The sequence below is a fragment of the Triturus cristatus genome, chromosome 8, assembly GCF_964204655.1.
Source record: "Triturus cristatus chromosome 8, aTriCri1.1, whole genome shotgun sequence".
Taxonomy (NCBI): Eukaryota; Metazoa; Chordata; class Amphibia; order Caudata; family Salamandridae; genus Triturus; species Triturus cristatus.
Window position 1 is genome coordinate 1,658,104,587 of NC_140591.1, and position 21,476 is coordinate 1,658,126,062.

The 21,476-nt window shown below is 45.6% G+C and overlaps 1 protein-coding gene across 1 annotated transcript in view; it reads left to right on the plus strand.

Annotated features, from left to right (window-relative positions):
• The window catches only part of LOC146808503 (transient receptor potential cation channel subfamily M member 2-like), a 637,932-nt gene that overhangs the window by 94,573 nt on the left and 521,883 nt on the right, over positions 1-21,476 (plus strand). The window contains exon 4 of the mRNA XM_085623963.1: positions 18,580-18,709. Within this exon, the coding sequence (XP_085480089.1) occupies positions 18,580-18,709 (130 nt within the window). The remainder of the gene's footprint in view (positions 1-18,579; positions 18,710-21,476) is intronic.

A 21,476-nucleotide genomic window follows, 5' to 3' on the forward strand; every position in this document is an offset into this window, starting at 1 on the left:
TGCACCCAGGCTGAGAGGAAGAGAGAGAGAGAGAAATAAATAAAGAGTGAGAGAGAGAGAGAAAGAGTGAGAGAGAGAGCGAGAGAAAGAGAGACAGAGTGAGATATAAGGAAGAGAGAGAGAAAGAGAGAAACAGTGTGAGAGAGAGGAAGAGAAAGAGAGAAAGAGTAAGACAGAGAGAGAGAGAAAGAGAAATAATGAGAAAGAGAGGAAGAGACAGAGAAAGAGTGTGCGAGAGAGAAAGGAAGAGATAGAGAGTGAGAGAGAGAGAGAGAGCGTGAGAGAGAGAGAAAGAGTGTGAGTGACACAAAAGAAAGAGAGGGAGAGTGAGTGTTGACACTGTGGAGAAAATCCTCACAGCTCACCTTTCTGCCACCGGTGTGTCTCCAGCCACGTGCCGGGATATAGTGCAGCCCTCAAGCTTAGTCATCTGAAACATAGTATGGAATCAGTAATGGCAGAGTACATACAACTGCGCACGCCTAAATCGCTGTCCCGCCTTTGTGCATCCAGGCTGCTGCACCCCATCGACTTCCACTGCCCAGAGGTGTCTGCCCACGCTCCGTACCTAGGCTGCTGCATCCCATCCACTTCCACTGCCCAGAGGTGTCTGCCCACTGCTGTGCACCCAGGCTGCTGCACCCCATCCACTCCCGCTGCCCAGAGGTGTCTGCCTGCCGCTGCGTACCCAGGCAGCTGCACCCCATCCACTCCCATTGCCCGGAGGTGACTGCCCACCACTGCGCACCCAGGCTGCTGCACCCCAATCACTACCACTGCCCGGAGGTGACTGCCCGCCGCTGCGCAAACAAGCCTCTCGGCTCACCTTTCTCAATCTGCATGTAGAAAAGAGGGCCTACCACGTGGCGCTGCAAGGCCAAAGCACGGCGCCCGTGGACAGGGCACCCTGCATATCATGCAGCCCCGCTCCGCAGGCCACCAGGTCTCATATTTGGTGCTGGGTCTTGATTTCGCCATGGCAGAGGACATACCAGTGCACCCAGCTTTTCATCGCAGGCTGCACACCCGCTCAGCCCTTGCGGTGCCACTAACTCTGTGACCAGTGAGGCGACGCCACGTGGCAGTAGGCCTGTGATATCTGATGGCTCACTGCGGTCCAGAAGGGCACACAAAACCTCAGCTGTCCAGACCGCCGGCATGGGCCATCACCGCAGGCTGCACACCCGCTCAGCAGTTATGGTACCCATGCCTCAGTGGACCAAAAGTCACCATCCTGTGCTGGTGTGCCTGTGCTGGCTGCAGTGCATCAAGTGCGAGCAACTCCGAAATGGCATAGAGCATGTGCGCCCGGTCTTTTTTATTGGCAGGGTCACGTGTCTTGTGACGCCTGTGCTGGATGGTTGTGGTGTGGGTGTATACCAGCCATGAGGGAATGGCTGTGGCATACTGACAACTGGGCTGTGACCATCAGATCACTGCAATGAAAACCTGGGCCATGTAGCTTTGTTGTCCTTCCCTAAAGCATAAGCGGAGTGGGCTGGCCTGGCGTATGCCAGTCCTGCGTGAGGCTGTGAAGATTGACAATGGGCGTGGCTCCGTCTTGGGCTTTATGAGGAATCAGCTGATACGGGTGTCCCTTTTGTAATGCTGGCATCACCCGGGTCGCAAGCGCCAATGTGTCACTGTGAGCCAAGTCCCACAACATGGCCAACATGGAAGGTACAGGGAATCACTGACCCTACATTCATCCATAGTTTCACACATGAAAGATGGTGGACATGACACATCTGTGTAGATATGAATGTTTATTGCATATTCAGTGGAGTTTTGCAGCTGTAGCAATACAGGGCCATGCAAAGTACAAGTTTCAGTTTTTGGCACATGGAGAGCAGCCAATTAGAGCCAAGCTCGTGTTCAGGGTGAGGCTACGCCAACATATGTGCTTATACAATCACTCCGCCAATCCCCAATCACTTATAATTACACTATACACTCTCCTTGCAGTACTCTAATGATCCAGTCTCTACGTACGTACTTGTACAATGACGAGACAAAGTTACATAACCAAAGTTTTCCCCAGAGGTAACATGGTTGCATACGCTGTCCACAGCACAATGTAATATGGTAGGGCCCAGGGGCAGCATCTTGCATACATAATGAACACACAGACACAGATAGATAGTGGAACTGGGTACGGGCACATGCGCTCGACTCCTTTTTATTACCAGGGTCACATGTCAAGTGACGTCTGTGCTGGATGCGTGTGGGGTGAGTGTAAGCCAGCCATCCGGGAATGGTCAATCATAGAGGGTCAATGATTTGTGCTGCACTAAGGCAGGGGCATCAGATGTGAAATAATACACAAAAGATTCTATCGTAAAGGGTCCATGACATGTGGTACACTGAGGTAGGGGCAGCAGATGTGAAATTATACACAAAACATTGTATCATAAATGGTCCATGAGTTGTGCTGCACTGAGATAGGGGCATTAGAAGCATTTAGCGTGTGCGCAGCCAACGATGATGTGTGGTGCGGGCAAGCCGCACTGGGAGTAACGTCTGTTGCCTACTGGACTGCGTCATCTGCAATCGTGACTCAATGTGAATTGTGAGCCCTGCTATCCGCAGCGTAGATCAAAGGCAGTAGTCATCACAGACATAGAGGAATGCTTTTAGTCACTTCCTCTTGACAAAATTTGAGGACAAAGAGTACAACTGTCTCTCCAATAAATAAATCATGTCTCAATTTAAATTGTGAGCTCTGCTGACCGCAGTGTAGGTGTATGGAACAAAAGATGAAACATTTACGGAAAACACTGTTGAAATATGTAGGTTTCAGGGACGTTATAGTTAGTTGCCTACTGGACTCTGAAATTAATTAATGAAGACTGAATTTGAATTGTGAGCCCTGCTGAGCATAGTGTATGCCGGTGGCAGCGGTCAGGAAGTGCCCACAGCCACAGACTTGAGCAGCATAGAGTTAGTGGTAGTTGTGGCGCTCAGCGTGTGCGCAGCCAGCGATGATGCGATGTCTCTTGCCTGCTGGACTGCGTCATCTGCAATCGCGACTCGATCTGAATTGTGAGCTCTGCTGTACGCAGTGTATATCGAAGGCAGTAGTCAGTACAGACATCAAGGAACGCTTTTTGTCACTTCCTCTTGACAAAAATCCGGGGACATAGAGTACAATTCTGTCTGCAAGTAATAAATCAAGACTGAATTCAAATTGTGAGCTCTGCTGTCCGCAGTGTAGACTGTCATTCAGTGTTCCTTTGGACTTGGAAGATGAATTTGGTAATTGTAGTAAAGCTATAAGTGATATAAAACAAGTTCTTGAAGCAAGGATACTAAGAGGATATTATGTAGGGACGTTATACTTAGTTGCCTACTGGACTCTGCAATTAATAGATCAAGTCTCAATTTTAATTGTGAGCCCTGATGACCACAGTATAGGCAGGAGGCAGCGATCAGCAAGGGCCCACAGCCATGTACATTGAGTTGAGCTGCACAGTTAGTGGCATCAGAAGCATTCAGCGTGTGCAGAGCCTGCGATGATCCGTGGTCCGGGCGGGCCGCACTGGTAGCAATGTCTTTTGTCAAATGAATTCTGCCTTAATAAGGCCACGTGGCATTGACTTGTGGTGCACTGAGTTAGTGGTACCTCTGGCGCTCAGCGTGTACGCAGCCTGCGATGGTGCGTGGTCCGGGCAGGCCACACTGGAAGCAATGTGGCTTGCCTACTGGACTGCGTAATCTGCAATCGTAACTCCTTCTGAATTGTGAGCCCTGCTGTCCACAGTGTAGATCGAAGGCAGTAGTCTGTACAGATATAACTCTGTGGTGCTATGCCGCTGTGTTCGCAGGGGGCCTGGGTCGAGGAGGTCGCCACGTGGCAGGATGAGGGCCACCACTCTGGCAGACGCGTTGGCCTTCACACAAGTGAACCACGCCCAGAGCCCCTGCCTATTTATTCACACTTCTACGCTGGAGTGGCATACGTTGGACCAGCCCACTGCGCTTTCGCTTATAGGGGACGACAACACAGGTACAATACCGAGATCTTCCCCACTGCCTGAGGTAACATGGTTGTGTCCACTGTCCACAACAATACAAGCACAAGCAGTATATGGAGATGTTTGTGCTCTGCAAGTGAGGTCTGTCCAACACATCACTGCTACACTTGGTATTGTGTGCATTATTATTGGTGGGTGACTTGCGTCCTTCACACATGTTTGGCTGCCACATCTCGCAACATTCAGCTATTGTGTGGCTGAGGGGCCATGCCACTTTTCAAAGGTCCGCTGTCCTGTTCTGCACTGCCTCAGTGGTAGTGGGGGGGTGGTCCGGGGGAGGAGGTACTGAGGGTGGTGGCAGTGGATTTTGTGGCCTTCTTGGTGGTCGGAGTGCATGATCGGTAGCTCTATGACATGTGTTGGTCTTCAGATCTGATTCTGGGCTGGGCTCCCTTTCACACTGTAGATAGTCGTCCTACTTTACACCAGTAAAAGGCAGATGTTACATTCCTACTGCTAACGCAGCTTATCACCAGTTTTTGGATCGCACCGCAGATTTGGCTGCTCATTAAAAATTTCGGGAAGTGGTGTTTTCGTGTTATTTTTGCACAGGAACGCCTACTCTGCATATTATTAGCGTTAGTAGCTGCTCTCATTTGTGGCGATTTTTTGGGGCGGATGCTATTGCTGGAAAACTGGCAAAATTGGCTGTTTTCACCAGGTTGAGAATGGAATGATAATTTAAAATCACTGAAAAAACTATAGGTTTAATGAACATTATAATTAGAAATTATCATTTAAAAAACCTATGAAATTCACTGAAAAAACCATAGGTTTCAGTGACATTATAGTTAGAAATGAGCATTTAAAAATCCTTAGAAATTCACTGAAAAAACCATAGGTTTCAGGGACGTTATAGTTAGTTGGACATTTCACTCGTACAAAATCAGAGAAATTTAAATGTTATAGTTAGTAGAGCTAACTATAACTCGCACCCCTGCAATGCACTGCTGATGACGTCACATATTACATCACTCATGACATGGTCAGTGACATCACTGATGACATCACTGATGACATCTCATGATATCACTGATGACATCATCCACGTGATAATCTGATGCACCTCCTCACACCCTAATATAATCTTTGATACACCCACTCTAAAATACAGACTACCATTTTCGAAACCATAGAGAAATCAATAGCAGTTACAATACACCCACTGACTAATTCCTAGTTATACACACACATTCATTCATTCACCCATACAGTTACTCATACATGCAGTCACTCATCAATACAGCACTATTATATGTACGCATACACCTATACAAACACTCATTCATAGACTTATTGACACACCTAGCTAGTCAGGTAAAGAATCAGTAACACTGCCATTTACTCACCTATACAGTTATACAGTCACTACCTAACCTATTCCTACAGATACTAACATATACTTACTCTCTTATACAATCACTGACACAAGCACACACTCATTTATACAGCCACTCTCACAATTACTCACTATCACATATTGTCATTTATATACTCCAACACTCACAGATACTGCCTTTCACATAAGTAGTTACTCACACATACCAGTGAGACATACATTCACTCACCAACACATTGATACACACACTCACTCACCCAGACAGGTATTTCCACATACACTATTGAACCCATACACCCAGTAAATTATCCACTCACACATGTAGGCAGAAAGTCATACACCGCCCTCCCACCCACACACACAAACACTGAGGCACCCATACAGATGCTCATGCAACCAATAAGTAGCCCATATAGACAGTCATATACCTAATCATCAACCCATGCAGGAGCTAACACAACAACTGAAAGATTGATACAGACATTCACACAGTTTAGTCACTAACCCATGCATTCAGTAAGACACATTTAATCACTAACGTATACAGTCAGTCACACACCTATTAAATCCTCCACCCACACACTTATACACCAACCCATTCTTCAATACACCTTTGCATTAACATATATCAAATATAATTAAACTTTACAGAAACACACATTCACTGGATGATGTCATCAGTGATGTCATCAGTGATGTTATTTGAGATGTCATCTGTGATGTCATCAGTGATGTTACTGACCATGTCATGAGTGATGTAATATGTGACGTCATCAGCAGTGCATTGCAGGGGCGTAAGTTATAGTTAGCTCTACTAACTATAACGTTCGAATTTCTCTGGTTTTGCACGAGTGCAATGTCCAACTAACTATAACATCCCTGAAACCTATGGTTTTCTCAGTGAATATATATATATATATATACATATTCACTGAAAAAACCATAGGTTTCAGGGGCGTTATAGTTAGTTGGAGATTTCACTCGTACAAAACCATAGAAATTCCCCCGTTATTATTAGTTCAGCTAACTATAACTCGCGCGCCCGCAATGCACTGCTGATGACATCACATATTACATCACTCATGACATGGTCAGTGACATCATTCATGACATCACTGATGACATCTCAAATGACATCACTGATGACATCACTGATGACATCATCCTTGTGATAGAGTGGCAGACCTCCTCTCACCCTAATATACCCTTTGATACACACACTCAAAAATGCAAACTAACATTTTCAAAACAATGGACATACCAATACCAGTTACAACACACCTATTTAGTAATTCCAAGATCTACACACACATCTACTCATTCACCAACAGTCCCTATACAGTCACTCATACATGTACTCACTCATCATATGTACTCATACACCTATACATCCTGTTACACACCGCTACTCATCCATAGAGTTACTCACACACACAGTCACACATGCAAACAAAGTATCAAACATCCATTTACTTGCATATACAGTTATACACACACACCACACTTACTTCTACAGAAACTTACACATACTTACTCTCTTAAACAATCACTTATAGAAACACCTACTTATTTGTACAGGAACTCTTCCAATCTCTCACTCTCACATATACTCACTTATATCCACATATACTAGTTTAACCCCTTCAGTGCGGCACGGATTTCCGCGCTGTGCTGAAGGTTATGTGCGCGGGCGGGGCCATGACGGAGCGGTTTCATCATGCGCACAGCGCAACCGACGCGCATGATGGAACCGCTCCATCATGCGTGTCGAAGGGGTTAAACATAGGTAGTTACTCATAAAGACACTATTGAGACAGTCATTCACTCACTAACACACCCATACACACACTCATCCACCTATACAGTCCTGCACACATGCTGTCTTCAACATATACAAACAGTGAGTAACTCATTCATGCATCTATGCACTAAGTAATACCCCCACCGAACCATACAGACACTCACACACTCATACAGATACTCAAAAAAACAACTAATAACCCATATAGACACTCATGTAGCTACTCACCAACCCATGCAGCCACTTATACACAAAGTGAGAGACTGATACAGATATTTACATATTTTACATTACTCACTAACCCATGTATTCACTAAGATACACTTAATCAGTCAGTTATACAATCAATTTTACAAAAACAAATCATCGATTATTCTTCCATCGACCTTGAGATATACTTATATAAAACATATTTAATTTTCAGAAAAAAACACATTCACTGGATGATGTCATCAGTGATGTAATTTGAGATGTCATCAGTGATGTCATGAGTGATGTCACTGACCATGTCATGAGTGATGTAATATGTGACGTCATCAGGAGTGCAATACGGGTGCGTGAGTTATAGTTAGCTGAACTAACTATAATGGAGGAATTTCTATGGTTTTGTACGAGTGAAATGTCTAACTAACTATAACGCCCCTGAAACCTATGGTTTTTTCTGTGAATTTCTAAGGTTTTTTAAATGCTAATTTCTAACTATAATGTGCCTGAAACCTATGGTTTTTTCAGTGAATATATATATATTTATTATACTATGTATACATGTGAAAATGTCTCGGTCTGCCTGTTTGCCTCGTGACACAGAAAAAATTGGTGGAACTGACGTCAGCATGCCGGCGAGGTCCTCTTATGGCTCGGATAACGTTATACGGTGTCGCAAGCGGAGCCGTGCTATTATGACGTCCTCCTCGACGTGGGAGAGCTAGGAAATAATTTCCGTGGAATGCTGGTGCAGGGGATATTCACCTAAGTGTTCAGGCTAGTCCTTTGGTAGCAACTGTTTATGTTGCCACTCCAGAAACCGAAACCAATGATCCGAGGGCAGAGGCCCTGCAGATGGCACACGAGGTGGGGTGCCCAGTCATGTGCACCGGCGGGGCAGCGAAGTAACAAGCACCAAAACCCAACAAAAAAGGTAACGATGGAACTGAATAACACAGGGTCTTCTCTTTGTATCTGGCAGGAACAACAAAGTTAAAATGCCCTAGTACCAAAATGTAGAATTAGTGCTACAACGGTCTTCAAGAGGACCTGTGATGCCACTTCTACCTCCCATACCCTGGAGACGGCACAGGGGTCACGCGGTACGGTCATACTGCGGTGGGACGCACACTCGTTGACCTCTCATGGCACTGCTCCACACTTCAGGGAGGACACTTTCCATTAGCTATGTTTTCTGATGACGTGTCGCGCCGGCCCCGTCCAACAACAGAACTCTTTTAGATCCAAACAGACTCTTCCACTTTCTCACCGGAAGTGAAACCAGGCCACGCGGACACTTTCCCAATACGACAGCTGAGAATGCATTTTTTGGTAAAAAAACACATTCCTTCCTCCTAATTAATCAAATAAACGTCTCATTGAAGAACAGGGGCCAGCTTCGATCGGTAAACAGCTGTTACAACGACTTTTTTACTTTGCGATACTATTACAATGCATGCATTACCACGCATGCGTTGTACATCATTACTACACATTTTTTTAGAACACATGGTCATATACCACGCATGCCTTTACAACAAATTTTGTTGTAAAGGTATGTATGGTAATTGACCATGTGGTCTAAAAAACATGTAGACAATCCACGTTGTTGTAAGGAAACAGAGGCTGTTCCATTTCCTCACAATGACGTGCACCGCCCCTCAAAGACGATGTGAAGCAGGGACTACGAGGAGTGAGAGGTAAGGGGGATTGGGCATGGGGTGTTTTTTTTTTCTAGGGTTTAGGGTAGTGCATTGGTGTTTGGGTAGTGTAGGGGGTCATGCTGGGGGTAGTGGTTTAGGGTTTAGGGTAGTGCAGTGGTGTTTGGGTAGTGTTGGGGGTCATGCTGGGGTACTGTTTTAGGGTTTAGGGTAGTGCAGTAGTGTAGGGGGTCGTGCTGGGGGTAGTGGTTTATGGTTTAGGGCAGTGCAGTGGTGTATGGGTAGTGTAGGGGGTCATGCTGGGGTAGTGTTTTAGGGTTTAGGGTAGTGTAGTGGTGTTTGAGTAGTGATGGGGTTCGTGCTGGTGGTAGTGTTTTAGGGTTTAGGGTAGTGCAGTGGTGTTTGGGTAGTGTAGGGGTTGTGCTGGGGCAGATTTAGGGTTTAGGGTAGTGCAGTGGTGTTTGAGTAGTGTAGGGAGTCGTACTGGGGGTAGGGTTTTAGGGTTTATGGTAGTTCAGTGGTGTTTGGGTAGTATAGGGAGTCGTGCTGGTGGTAGTGTTTTAGGGTTTAGGGTAGTGCAGTTATGTTTGGGTAGTGTAGGGTGTCTTGCTGGGGGTAGTGTTTTAGGGTTTAGGGTAGTGCGCCCAACCAGCCACAATATTCGTGGACAAAGGGGATCCTGACTCTTTTGAATGCTCTGCCAATTGAATAATTTGGGGCAAGGGCCCTACCACGTCCAAGACCTATCAATTCCTTTCTTGGGATCCTTCATATACTTGGAGAAAAAGGTACATAGTTTCTCATTCATTTCAGGCGTGTTTGCCACCTTCCCCTTCATTGAGGGCCTGGGGAATTCTCCCCTCATCCTATTCCCGACCTCCCTTTCAAAGGGTTGATGGATTTTCCCCACTACATACTCTGCCACTTTGGTGTCCGGGGTCCACTCCGCTGACCTAGGATGGTAAATTTGGGTAGGCTCGAACATGTCCGAGTGGACCCCGTCCCCAACTCGGGACTGAGAGGCGTGGGACTCTGGATGCCAGGGACGCCCGAGTCCTTATCCTTGGAACTCGTATTATTCAGGAAACCACTTTCATGTCATACGTGGCAAAAATGGAATAAAAACTGAAGGTGAGAATTAGGATGCAGAATTCATTCATTTTAGAGCAAAATTCTCTAGCTCCAAATGAGTAAAGGAAGAAAATGTTATTCAAGAGAATACAATTAAGGAAAAGAAAACACTAATGCGAAGAAAGAGAAGAAAGAGAAATTCAGATAGGGGACTAGGCATTCCTTATATCTCAGTTCAATTCATTAGGGCTCCTAGGTTGTCATTCTCCCAAATGGACTGCTAGCTCTTCACTGCTGTCCATCCCTTTGGGGGCCTTAGTCTGTAAATCAATTATAGACTCAACCACTCAACCACTGACTCCTTGGGGCTGGTATCATTACTGCTGGGGCCCTGACGCTGGCTGTTCTCCCCCGCTGCCGTTGCTTCACACGGCCGCCGTGGGGGGAGACTACAGCTCCCAGACTGCACAGCGGCGTCCTGCACCGCCCACTTCCCGCCTGAGCGCACCCGGAGGCGCATAAACACCAGCTGCTCCCTCGGTGGAGCGGGAGACTCAACTACTCAACCACTGACTCCTTGGGGCTGGTATCATTACTGCTGGGGCCCTGGCGCTGTCTGTTCTCCCCCGCCGCCGTTGCTTGTTGCTTCGCACAGCTGCCGTGGGGGGAGACTACAGCTCCCAGACTGCACAGCGGCGTCCTGCACCGCCCACTTCCCGCCTGAGCGCGCCCGGAGGCGCATAAACACCAGCTGCTCCCTCTGTGGAGCGGGAGACTCAACCACTCAACCACTGACTCCTTGGGGCTGGTATCATTACTGCTGGGGCCCTGACGCTGTCTGTTCTCCCCCGCCGCCGTTGCTCGTTGCTTCGCACGGCCGCCGTGGGGGGAGACTACAGCTCCCAGACTGCACAGCGGCGTCCTGCACCGCCCACTTCCCGCCTGAGCACGTCCGGAGGCGCATAAACACCAGCTGCTCCCTCGGTGGAGCAGGAGACTCAACCACTCAACCACTGACTCCTTGGGGCTGGTATCATTACTGCTGGGGCCCTGACGCTGTCTGTTCTCCCCCGCCGCCGTTGCTCGTTGCTTCGCACGGCCGCCGTGGGGGGAGACTACAGCTCCCAGACTGCACAGCGGCGTCCTGCACCACCCACTTCCCGCCTGAGCGCGCCCGGAGGCGCATAAACACCAGCTACTCCCTCCGCGTCGCGGACGGCGCCATGTGAAGCCCGGGCAAAGGGCGGGCCGTCTATGGCCGTCAGGGACCAGAAGAGGCCGAGCCACCCCCTTAACAAGCGGTCACCGACGTTTATTAGCTGCTCAGGAGCTAAGGTACTGTGTCCCGGCGAAGGAAATTACATGTATTCCCCTGGGGGCTCGTGACATTGTTAACTATCCACTACTCAGCTCTTGTCACATTTTGTGTGTTGCGACCCATCTTGTATCCATCCCTCTGGGTGTCGGACTCCCGTTATGGGTAAAAGGAAGGCTGTAGAGGAAGGTCAGATGGGCAGCAGTAAAAAGGATAAAAAAGCAACAAAAAAACACTCATGCTACCATGAACTGTGTTTTGACTAGAATTGAGGAGATTGTCAATGAATGTGAGGATTCACTGGGTGGTGGGCAGGCGGGGAGTAAGATAGCTAATACCACTACAAATCATAAAAATACAATTCCATCTATGTTTTCTAGCCAGCATGTGAATAAACAACAACGTATTCTCACCGCCCCTACCAAAACAATCCCTGATCCTCAAGTTACCCCTGCACAGGCTACAGACACTATGAATGTTATAGAAGCTGGCCCAGCCATTCTTGATTGTGCCCTCCAACCTATCCCATGTTCTAACAAGTTCGCCCCCCTCGACTCTGATCCATCTAACCCTACTAATTCTGCTGAAAAGCTTAATGTGGATCTTGTGACCCTTAATGGGTCTGGTGTTGATACTCTGGTGGTGCTTCTAGATAGAATCAAGAGATTAGAGGACTTGGTGGAGGACCTCAACAAGAGGGTGGAGAGCCTTGTTGCAAGCCAAGTACCCCCCCGATACTCCCTGTTGTCTCATCATTTTCTGGGGATGCCCCTTCTACGAAGAAGTCCGTTCCACCCAAGCTAATCCCCCCAAAAACCAATGTTGGATTTGTATATGGAGGGGCTCACAGCGAGGATAATAATACCAGAATAAATGGTCCCGCTAAGTCATATGCAGTTCTCTCCTGCCTCTTACATGGAGTAATAACAATCTACCATCCCATATGCCAGCTAACTTGCCCATGTCTTACCCTGTCCAGGCCAAGTCCCCTGTTTTCATGACCTATGTACCAAAATTACGATCATGGTGCGGTTCTGAAAACAGTGATTCATTACATAATAAAGCTATCCACTGGCTGAGGCATGTTAGAGGGTGCAGATCGATTATTATAGAGGATATAACATGGGTAAGAAGGTTATCACGGGCGGATGCTACTACTGATTGTGTAGAGATTGTACTTGGGGATTCTGCTCTAGCAGAAAACTTATTACTACTTGAGTATAGGTCATCACCCCCTGCTAACTCTTCAATTCAGATCCGCAGGTTTCCTGCTTGGACTTGCTCGAGGGAGGGAGAGGATTCTGGTCTACGACAAGTGGACTGACTATCTAATTCTCGAACAATGCCCCCTTCATATTTGCTTGTATCCCATGCAAATGAAGGGCCAGCTCTGAACATTACTTCTCCTCCCAACATGTCTTTAAATGGTCTGGGCGAAATTATTGAGACCATGGTAGTTGATGAAGGATGTCAAAATAGCAGGGTGGTGGGTGTGGGGACTCCTACAATGATTATTCCACCGGGAGCTATCACGTTTTTATCGTGGAACATTGCGGGGTTAAATAGGAATCTTATAGATCCTGTTTGGAGTGATTTCATCGATGAATTCGATGTAATTCTCTTCCAGGAAACTTGGAGCCTGGCCCCCCTACACAGATCAGGGTTCCTTACCTTTTCCATCCCCGCAATTAGGTCAATACGAGGACGACCCTCGGGGGGGTCTTTTAATCTGGGTCAATATTAGCTTGAACTGGACAGTCAAGAGCCACATAAGCACATCTTCTGACCTCCTGCATATATCCATTAATGGGGATGTCTATCAATCTCCCCTTGAAATATTTAATATCTATGCTAGAGGAACCCCGGTGCACAAGTAAGCCCTACCGTATCAGCTCTTGAGTCTGAACTTACAGCCATTACCACTCAGGCGGATGTCATCGTTGCCGGGGATCTCAATTGTACTTTTGAGCCCCTGAGCAGCGATGACATCCTGGGCATTGGAGATGTTGATTCTAAGCAAGGCATACCCCAACTCACTCTCCCACCAATAAAGAAATGGACTAAGAGAGCTGTCCACCTCAATGCGTTAACCCTGGAGTTCAATCTGAGGGCGACAAATGGGCGAACTCGTTTAGATGGTTTGGGAGCCCCTACCTTCATAAGAACTGGCGCCCCCTCGCGCATTGATTACATCCTGTTGGACACCGAGTTATGGCCGGATCTTATCGACATGGAAGTTATCCCTCGGTGTGAGAGCGACCACAACCCGCTGTCCATGCAACTCAGGCGCAGGCCGGTCACTACTTCTATTGAGCCCTCAATTAAGCAGAGGCCTGGGGCAAGAGAGGTTCTCCCGACTAACTGTAAAAGGCGCCTCAAGTGGCCTAGGGTATTCAAGCGAGAGATGGACCTGAGTAAAATCAAAAGGATAGTGATAGAAGGTACCGTAGCATTGGACACACCCATGGGTTGTTTGTCACAGGCCCTTTCTTCTAATGATTTTCTAGAAGCATATCAACAGACCGTGGTAAGGGTCGGGAACTTCTTTGAGTTGCACGATAAGGGGGTTCATGAGCAACCCCCTCCAAAGACAGAGAACCCATGGTTTTCACCTGATTGCAGGGAGAAGAGACAGATTTTATCTCAAGCTATAAAATCCAAGGAACAGCCATCCATTGCCAATGCCCGGAAAATCTACTATAAAGCTATAAGGAAGGCGAAGCGATTGTGGGATGAAACCCACTGGCAGGATCTAAAGGCTGCATCCTTATTGAAAGATTCAACCCCCTTTTGGAATCTTATTAACAATAGCGATATGGGAGGGGCGGACCCAATCCCGAATCATATTACGGGGAGTCAATGGCACCTACATTTCTCTGATCTCTACTCATACAGGGATAGTATGGTTTTAGAAGAGCAGACCCCAGTGGTAGAGTATCCTGTATCCTTGGAGATAGGGGCCCAGTTTGGGCTAATAGAGGTTCTCTCTGCGATCAATATGATCGCTCCGGGGAAGGCTGCTGGCCCTGACGGTCTCCCTGGTGACCTTCTCCTCCATGAAAAAGATCTTTGGGCAGAGTTCATCCTCCGGACTCTAAATAAACTAGCTTCAGGATACCCAGTCCCGGATTCGTGGAAAGGGGCGGAGGTGGTGGCCATTTATAAGAAAGGGGATAGGGAGGACCCTGCCAACTACAGACCGATTAGTTTAATCGACGTGATACAAAAAGTTGTTGGCAGAGTCCTCCTGACCAGGCTCAAGGCTTGGGTAGAAGAGGAGGGTATTTTGAGCCATTTTCAAGCAGGATTTAGGGAGGGAGTAGGAACCATTGACCAGGTCTTCAGATTCTGTACAATACATTGGAAATCTGTTATTATTGAAAAGGGCAGCCTTTATTTGGCGTTCATTGATTTAAAAACGGCCTTCGACCTGGTCCCACGATTAAAACTGTGGCAGGTGCTCTGTGATCTGGGCATCCCTCCTCTAATCCTGGACCTCCTCAAACGCCTTCACGAAGGCAATTTCGCAAAAGTCAGGTAGGGACATCAGGGCCAGCTCACAGAGAGGATAGCTGTTGAGAAAGGGGCCCGCTAGGGTTGCGTGTTAGCCCCGACCCTGTTCTCTCTCTTCATAAATGGGGTGGCAGACCATTTGAGAGACGACATGGCCGATGACCCAACCATGTGCGGGGAAAAAACACCTACCCTGCTCTTTGCTGATGACACTCTGTTGATTTCAAAAAGCCCTATGGGCTTACAAAGATTGTTGTCCTGTTTCTCCCAGTTTTGTGACACCAGGGGCTTGAAAATAAATACAACAAAAACCAAGCTGATGACGCTGTCACCCTCAAAAAGCTTTAGGAACAACATCAAGTTAAACAACACTACACTAGAGCTAGTGGAGGCTTTTGATTATCTGGGAGTGAGGGTCAATAATAAGCTTAAATGGGCTCCCCACTTGTCCAAAATGCTCCTTGTCCATAAAAAAGCCTCAGGGGCAATAGCGAAACATCAGAGGCTCAAATATAGCAGGCCAATAGCTGCGGCAGTCAAGGTCTATGAGGGGAAGGCCATGTCAGCAGCCCTCTACGGGGCGGAATTGTGGGGATTCGACAATCTAACAGAGCTGCTTAAATCTGAGAATAAGTTCTTTAGGGACCTAGTCTCGCTTCCTCTGTCTACCCCGCTAGTTCCGCTTCGCAGTGATTTGGGTAGACATAACATCAGCAATGTGGCTAGGTTGCGCCCGATATTATATTGGACTAGGCTTAGAAGGTCCCCTGCACTTCATCATTATGCTTCTGCCCTGGACGAGCTGTTAAAACTTGGAGCAGAGTACAAGATTCCTTGGGTGCGGAATCTGAAAAAACTGTTGCAGATGATAGGCCTGGAAGAGGCCTGGGAGAGTCAGTTTCCCCCACCAAAATCAACGATAAAAAAGATCTATTGAGAATGGGTCATGACCAATACTCTAAGAAATCAGAGGGGTGTCCTAACTGAGAATTTTCTAGACGTGAAACCTGTTCCCAGTATGGAACCCCTTATGGACCTGATTGAATCTCCTGGAGACAGGTTACTATACCTAAAAATGAGATATGGTACCCTCCCACTTCATGAGTTTCAGTCTGGTTGGAGTAAGTTAACTGAGACCCCCAAAGGCTGCCCAGGCTGTGCCTCGCCCACAGAGTCCATTGGCCATTTTATGTTTGCTTGTCAGGCATACAGGCAGCCAAGATCAAGATGGCTGAAACCGGTTTGCATTAATCTGGGCACCAGGTCGTCCAGGATGGCACTGCGTATCCTGACCTGTGAAACATCAGTCCCCAGTGTTATCTGTGGGACTGCCAAATACCTGGGCTGGGCCTGGAAGATAAGACGCAAGCTCCTTAAGGCGTATCAACCACAAGTGTAATCATCTACCTTCTTGACCCTGCACGAACACTATTGCTTATTCTCACCATGCAATGGAGGAGTGGAAAAATGTTGTAAATATATACACATATATATATTTCTTTTTACTGTTTTATCTGTACAAAGAATGAAGCTATTGTTGTAGTGGGTTTTAAATTGTTTTTATGCACTGTACTATACTTTTATGATATCTTTTCATATCGAATAAAGTTACTACAACAACAACAACAACAAATCAATTATATAACGAGATTTGAGTCGTCTTAATCTAAGAAAAATTCACCTATCTGGAAACAATTGATTATCATTCTAATTGAGACACCAGATTACACCATCCCTATCCAATTCAATACTTGACATCAGTTTGATTGAGCCAGCAACTTTGCTATATATTTGGGCCATGCTATTGCGATCACCAGAAACAAGGGGCTAATCTATAGACTGTTTATTGTTAGTAAGGCAAGGTTCCCTCTGATTACCAGAATACTGGAAATTAGTCTTCTTTAACAAGCGTCCTTTCATTGTCCTTTGGAGCACATTATGGTCACTATTGTTTCTGGGGATGATCTTCATATCTACCATGTATTGCAATAAGTGTAAGGAAAGCAAAATATAATCAATTCTACTGGATTTATTAAGACACTAACGTTCGGCCATGACAGGCTCTAAGGCCACGATCAAAAGTAAACCCAAAGAGGTGAATAGCCTGGGTGGACCGCCTCTAGGTGCAGTATTCCCCAAGCATGGGCTTCCTGTTGAGTGATGCCCACATCATAATTAACAAACAGTTCAAATGTGACATTGAAGTCTCCAGCAGCGACGGCCAAACCCCCAGGCAAAAAAACAACGCCAGGCGAGTTTAAAGAAAGCCTTGTAATACTGCAATTAAGGGTAGTGTTGACCCAAACTGTGAGACCTCCAGCAGGGCACCCCTTGCCTCACAGTAATGATTCATAAAAACCCAAGCTGTTGCAAAAATGAATAAATGTTTTGTATAGAATTATTTGAATATTAAATATGGCAGTTTTTAAATTAAAAACATTATATTTTAAAATAAAATGATATATTTTTTTAATATTAAATAAAATGTGTCTTTTTTTTAACATTCAAATGAATTAATTTATTTTACAATTATTTCAATGGGGTGGCATTTCAAACACCTGCCTCAATTATATTCTCTGGGAGTGTTTTGCTGTATCAGTGGTTGGACATGTGCGGTGGTGGATTACACCATGTCTACATTGGAGTACAATTACAACTGTTTGGGGATCTTTTTGACTGTTGAAGCCTTCTTCTACATCACTCCTGAAAGCCTGAACTGACCTCCTGCTACTCATGAGAGCCTCCTCATCACTTCTTGAATTCTGAAAGAAGTGGAAGACCTGGCTTTTCGAGTAGTCTCATTAAGCCCTAAGTGTGTCTAAACGTACACCTGCTCAGCACCATGATACCCTCCCAGGTGATAGTAAGCATAGCATAACAGAGCATAACAGTTTATATAGTAGTGCGCTTTATGAATAGTAAGGGCTTACTCTTTTGTAGGTGGGTTTTGGTTCCTCCATTAACCCTTCATTACTCCTCTCCCATTTTGTAGTACTTATTCCCCATTTTCCAGCCATTGCTTCTTGTCCCTCCCACATTTACAAAAAATAAAATTGGTTGTGGGCAGAACTCGCAGGGTTTCACACCACAGAATTCTGTGAAGTTGCAAAAAATCCACAAGATTCTGCTGAATTCAGTGAACGGGCAAAAATAGGCATGTTGCACTGCCTGCACTGTGATTTAGGGCCGGGAGCTTGATCTGCACCGGAAAATTAGTGCAAACTGCATATAGTAAGAACGGTAGATAGCCCGGCAAGCCAGTGGAGCCATTTACAATCCGTGATGGACTAGTGACAATGTGTCAGATCAAGGTATGGGCCTCTAGCATGACTTTGCATCATGTTTGAAAGCCTTCATTCAAGCCCAATGTGTCAGATAACAGTATGTGCTCATAACATGACTTTGGACAATGATTGGGAGCCTTCATACCATTCAACTGTGGCTGATTACCTTTTCTGCCTCCAGCATGACTACATCATGGTTAAGCTATGCCCCTTCTGTTATTCTCACAATTTGTGTTCTATTGTCAAATTTTTAAATTAGTATGCTTCCAATTTGACGGTACTGTTAATCTCAACGAGAAGCGATTGTGACAAAAAATGTATTGTAAACTTATGTTTTGTTTGTTTGCTATGTTGCAGTGCCAGGACTGCATTGTGGGGGCATTAGCATGCAGCAAGATCCTGAGAACTCTCTCCAAGGAGGAAAAGGACACCAACAATAAAACAGCAATGAAAGCCTTGGCGGATCGGTTTGAAGAGCGGGCATCAGGTCCTGAGTATTATATTGTTTTCTCTTATGCATGAAGTGAGAAATTGAAATTTTCATCTGAAAATAGATACCATGCTCACTTGTTTTGTCCATGCTTGTGTATACTGTAATGCCATAGATCCTAAGGGGCCGATTACGATTGCTGTCTGAAGTGACTCAGCGTTCCTGTCAGAGACGGTCGGCCTGACCGAACTAGCTTTGGAAGTGGTTGCTCCTATCGCTGCATCTTGGTGCCCAAAACCCATTGCTTGCTGACTGACTCAGTTCCTCCGATTCCAACTGTCAGTCCTAACCGCAAAGGAGTCGCTCGGAACGACTTCCGACCCTGTAACCGCTTGCCCCTTTATGATGTGTATTTTTGGCGCACCAAATCTGTCGGACTAACCACCTCGTCAGAGCAGGCGGAAGGGGAGCATATTAACTCTGAATTTCATCATAACACTCTTCCTGTGACCCAAGCTGTGCAGCTATGGAGTCCATCATGCATGTCATTCCTCTACTATACATCAACAAAGAATATTACAATCTGTACCCACGTGGACGCCGCTGCAGCTAAGTAAGACATCTACCCCTACATATTAACAAAGATACCAAACGAAAGTTGATAGAGTAGAAACCATCCAGTAGCATGTTGAGTATGGTTAATGAGGGAATGTCATCTTCAGGTATCTACAGTTTGACCAGCAAATACTGGGAGAAACACAATTTTTAAGTTTGGACGGGAACGCCCATAGCTATATATATGTATGTATGGGTGTGCACACCACAGCCCTAAAAGCAATATTACATGGCAACAGAACATCAATGCACTCACAAAAGTATGTCTGCAGAAACATATGCACTGGCACCAGGGCAGCTCCTAGATTCATCATTTGCATGGGCAGAGCCTGAATATCAGAAATGCATATAAATACCACAAGATCGCATGTCATAGGAAGTCACATTGCAGGAAGTCACATAATTTAACATAATTACCTTGCCATTTTTCAAACACAATTGCAAGAAGCACCTTATGTAGTCTGTGTATCTTAAAATTGCCCAACATGTATAAATCCCACATTAAAATGATGTGAACTATTGGCTGATCTACCAAGTAACAATACAAAACATCCACACAATTGGATGGAAAGGCTAGGCCTAGCTAGTTTACAATCTCACATTGTACTTAACTCTCAAACAGTCTTTATTTCGACTTGTTGTCATAAAAGACAAATTAAAAACAAATCTCATCATCATTACAAAAACAATATTTAAAAACAGATCGTCATCAAGTGTTTCCAGTTCAGGCTACACATTTAGATTATATACATAATTCATGATACTAAAACTAGAAACAGCAGGATTTAAGTTTACTACATGTGTGGCATTCCTACTCGGCCAAGTAAAAAAATAAATATCTGTCTTTCATAAAAGCACGCTAAGAAGAATATAAAAAAAAAAATTCCACATTTGTACTAAGATTATTTTAGGGCGGCTGGAGGGCTTTCAGTTTCCCAACTCTTATTAACCACATCCGTTTCAGGAATTTAGCTAAAGCTATCACTATTATTTCAGAACAGTCAGTTTGAAATATTCTCAATGCAGAGATCCCCGTCCTAATACCCTTTTGAATACAGACTGCTCTTATCCATTTTAGGCGGGGGACCTTATATTCTGGGCAGGTAAACAAGATATGTGCTATAGTTTCAGGGTAAATTTTGCAAAAAGGGCACATTTGGTCATTTTTACTAGATGCCCAGTTACAGGTGACTGTGTTCAATGGGAGGGTACCTACCCTGAACTGGTGGTATAATTTCCTATCAAGAGGCAGTGTAATCAAATCCCAGTACATCTCATACCCAGTAGTGTGTTTCAGCTCCAAAAAGACCTTAGTATATGATGGATCACTGTGTGACTGGAACTCCTGCTGGGATATGAGTGACCAGTAAGCCTCTTTTAACTGTAATTTAGTAGGAAATAAAGTCCCCTGTGGATTATCCCAAAGATCCCCCATTCCTAGGGACTTTAAGAGAATTTTTACCTTTCTAAACCTGGAATTTTGCCCCCAGAATCCATGTTACGCGTTTCCAAAAGTGCTAACGCATAGTGATTCAGTTCGGGGGTTACCCACAGTCTTCTCCAGTAGGCAACTGGTCTAAATCTACATATATTTTCTAGACTCTGACACCCCAAATCCATGCGCAGGGGTATAAGTGGTGTAGATTGTGGGAGGCCTGTTATGCAGCGAAGAAATCTATTATGTGCTTTTTGTAAGCCTGCTATTTCAGACGACCCCCACAATTCTGCTCCATATAGCATGGAAGATCTTACTCTTGAGTCGTAGATTTTTAGTACTGGGGCTATGGGTTTAGTGGCTGACAACTTGAATTCTCTTAGAAGAGCACCAGATAGTTGCGCGTGCTTAGAAATTAGATGGGCCACATGTGGCTTCCACTGTAACCTGGAGCCCAATGTGATACCCAGGTAATTGAAACTATCAGTCTGTTCTAATAGTTCCCCATTCATAAAGACTCTGCCCCTAATGTTCCTATGCCTGTGCATCGTCATAAATTTAGTTTTAGAAACATTAACAGAAAGGCCATAGTCGTTACAAAATTTTTCAAAGCAGTCTATTGCCTTCTGTAACCCTTCCTGAGTCTTTGATAATAGGAGGGTATCATCGGCAAACATTAAAAGGGGGACAGGGATGCCATTCTGTTTGGGTGCATCGGTATTAGAGTCCCTATAATAATCTGTAACTCTATTTATATATAGTGTGAATAGTGTG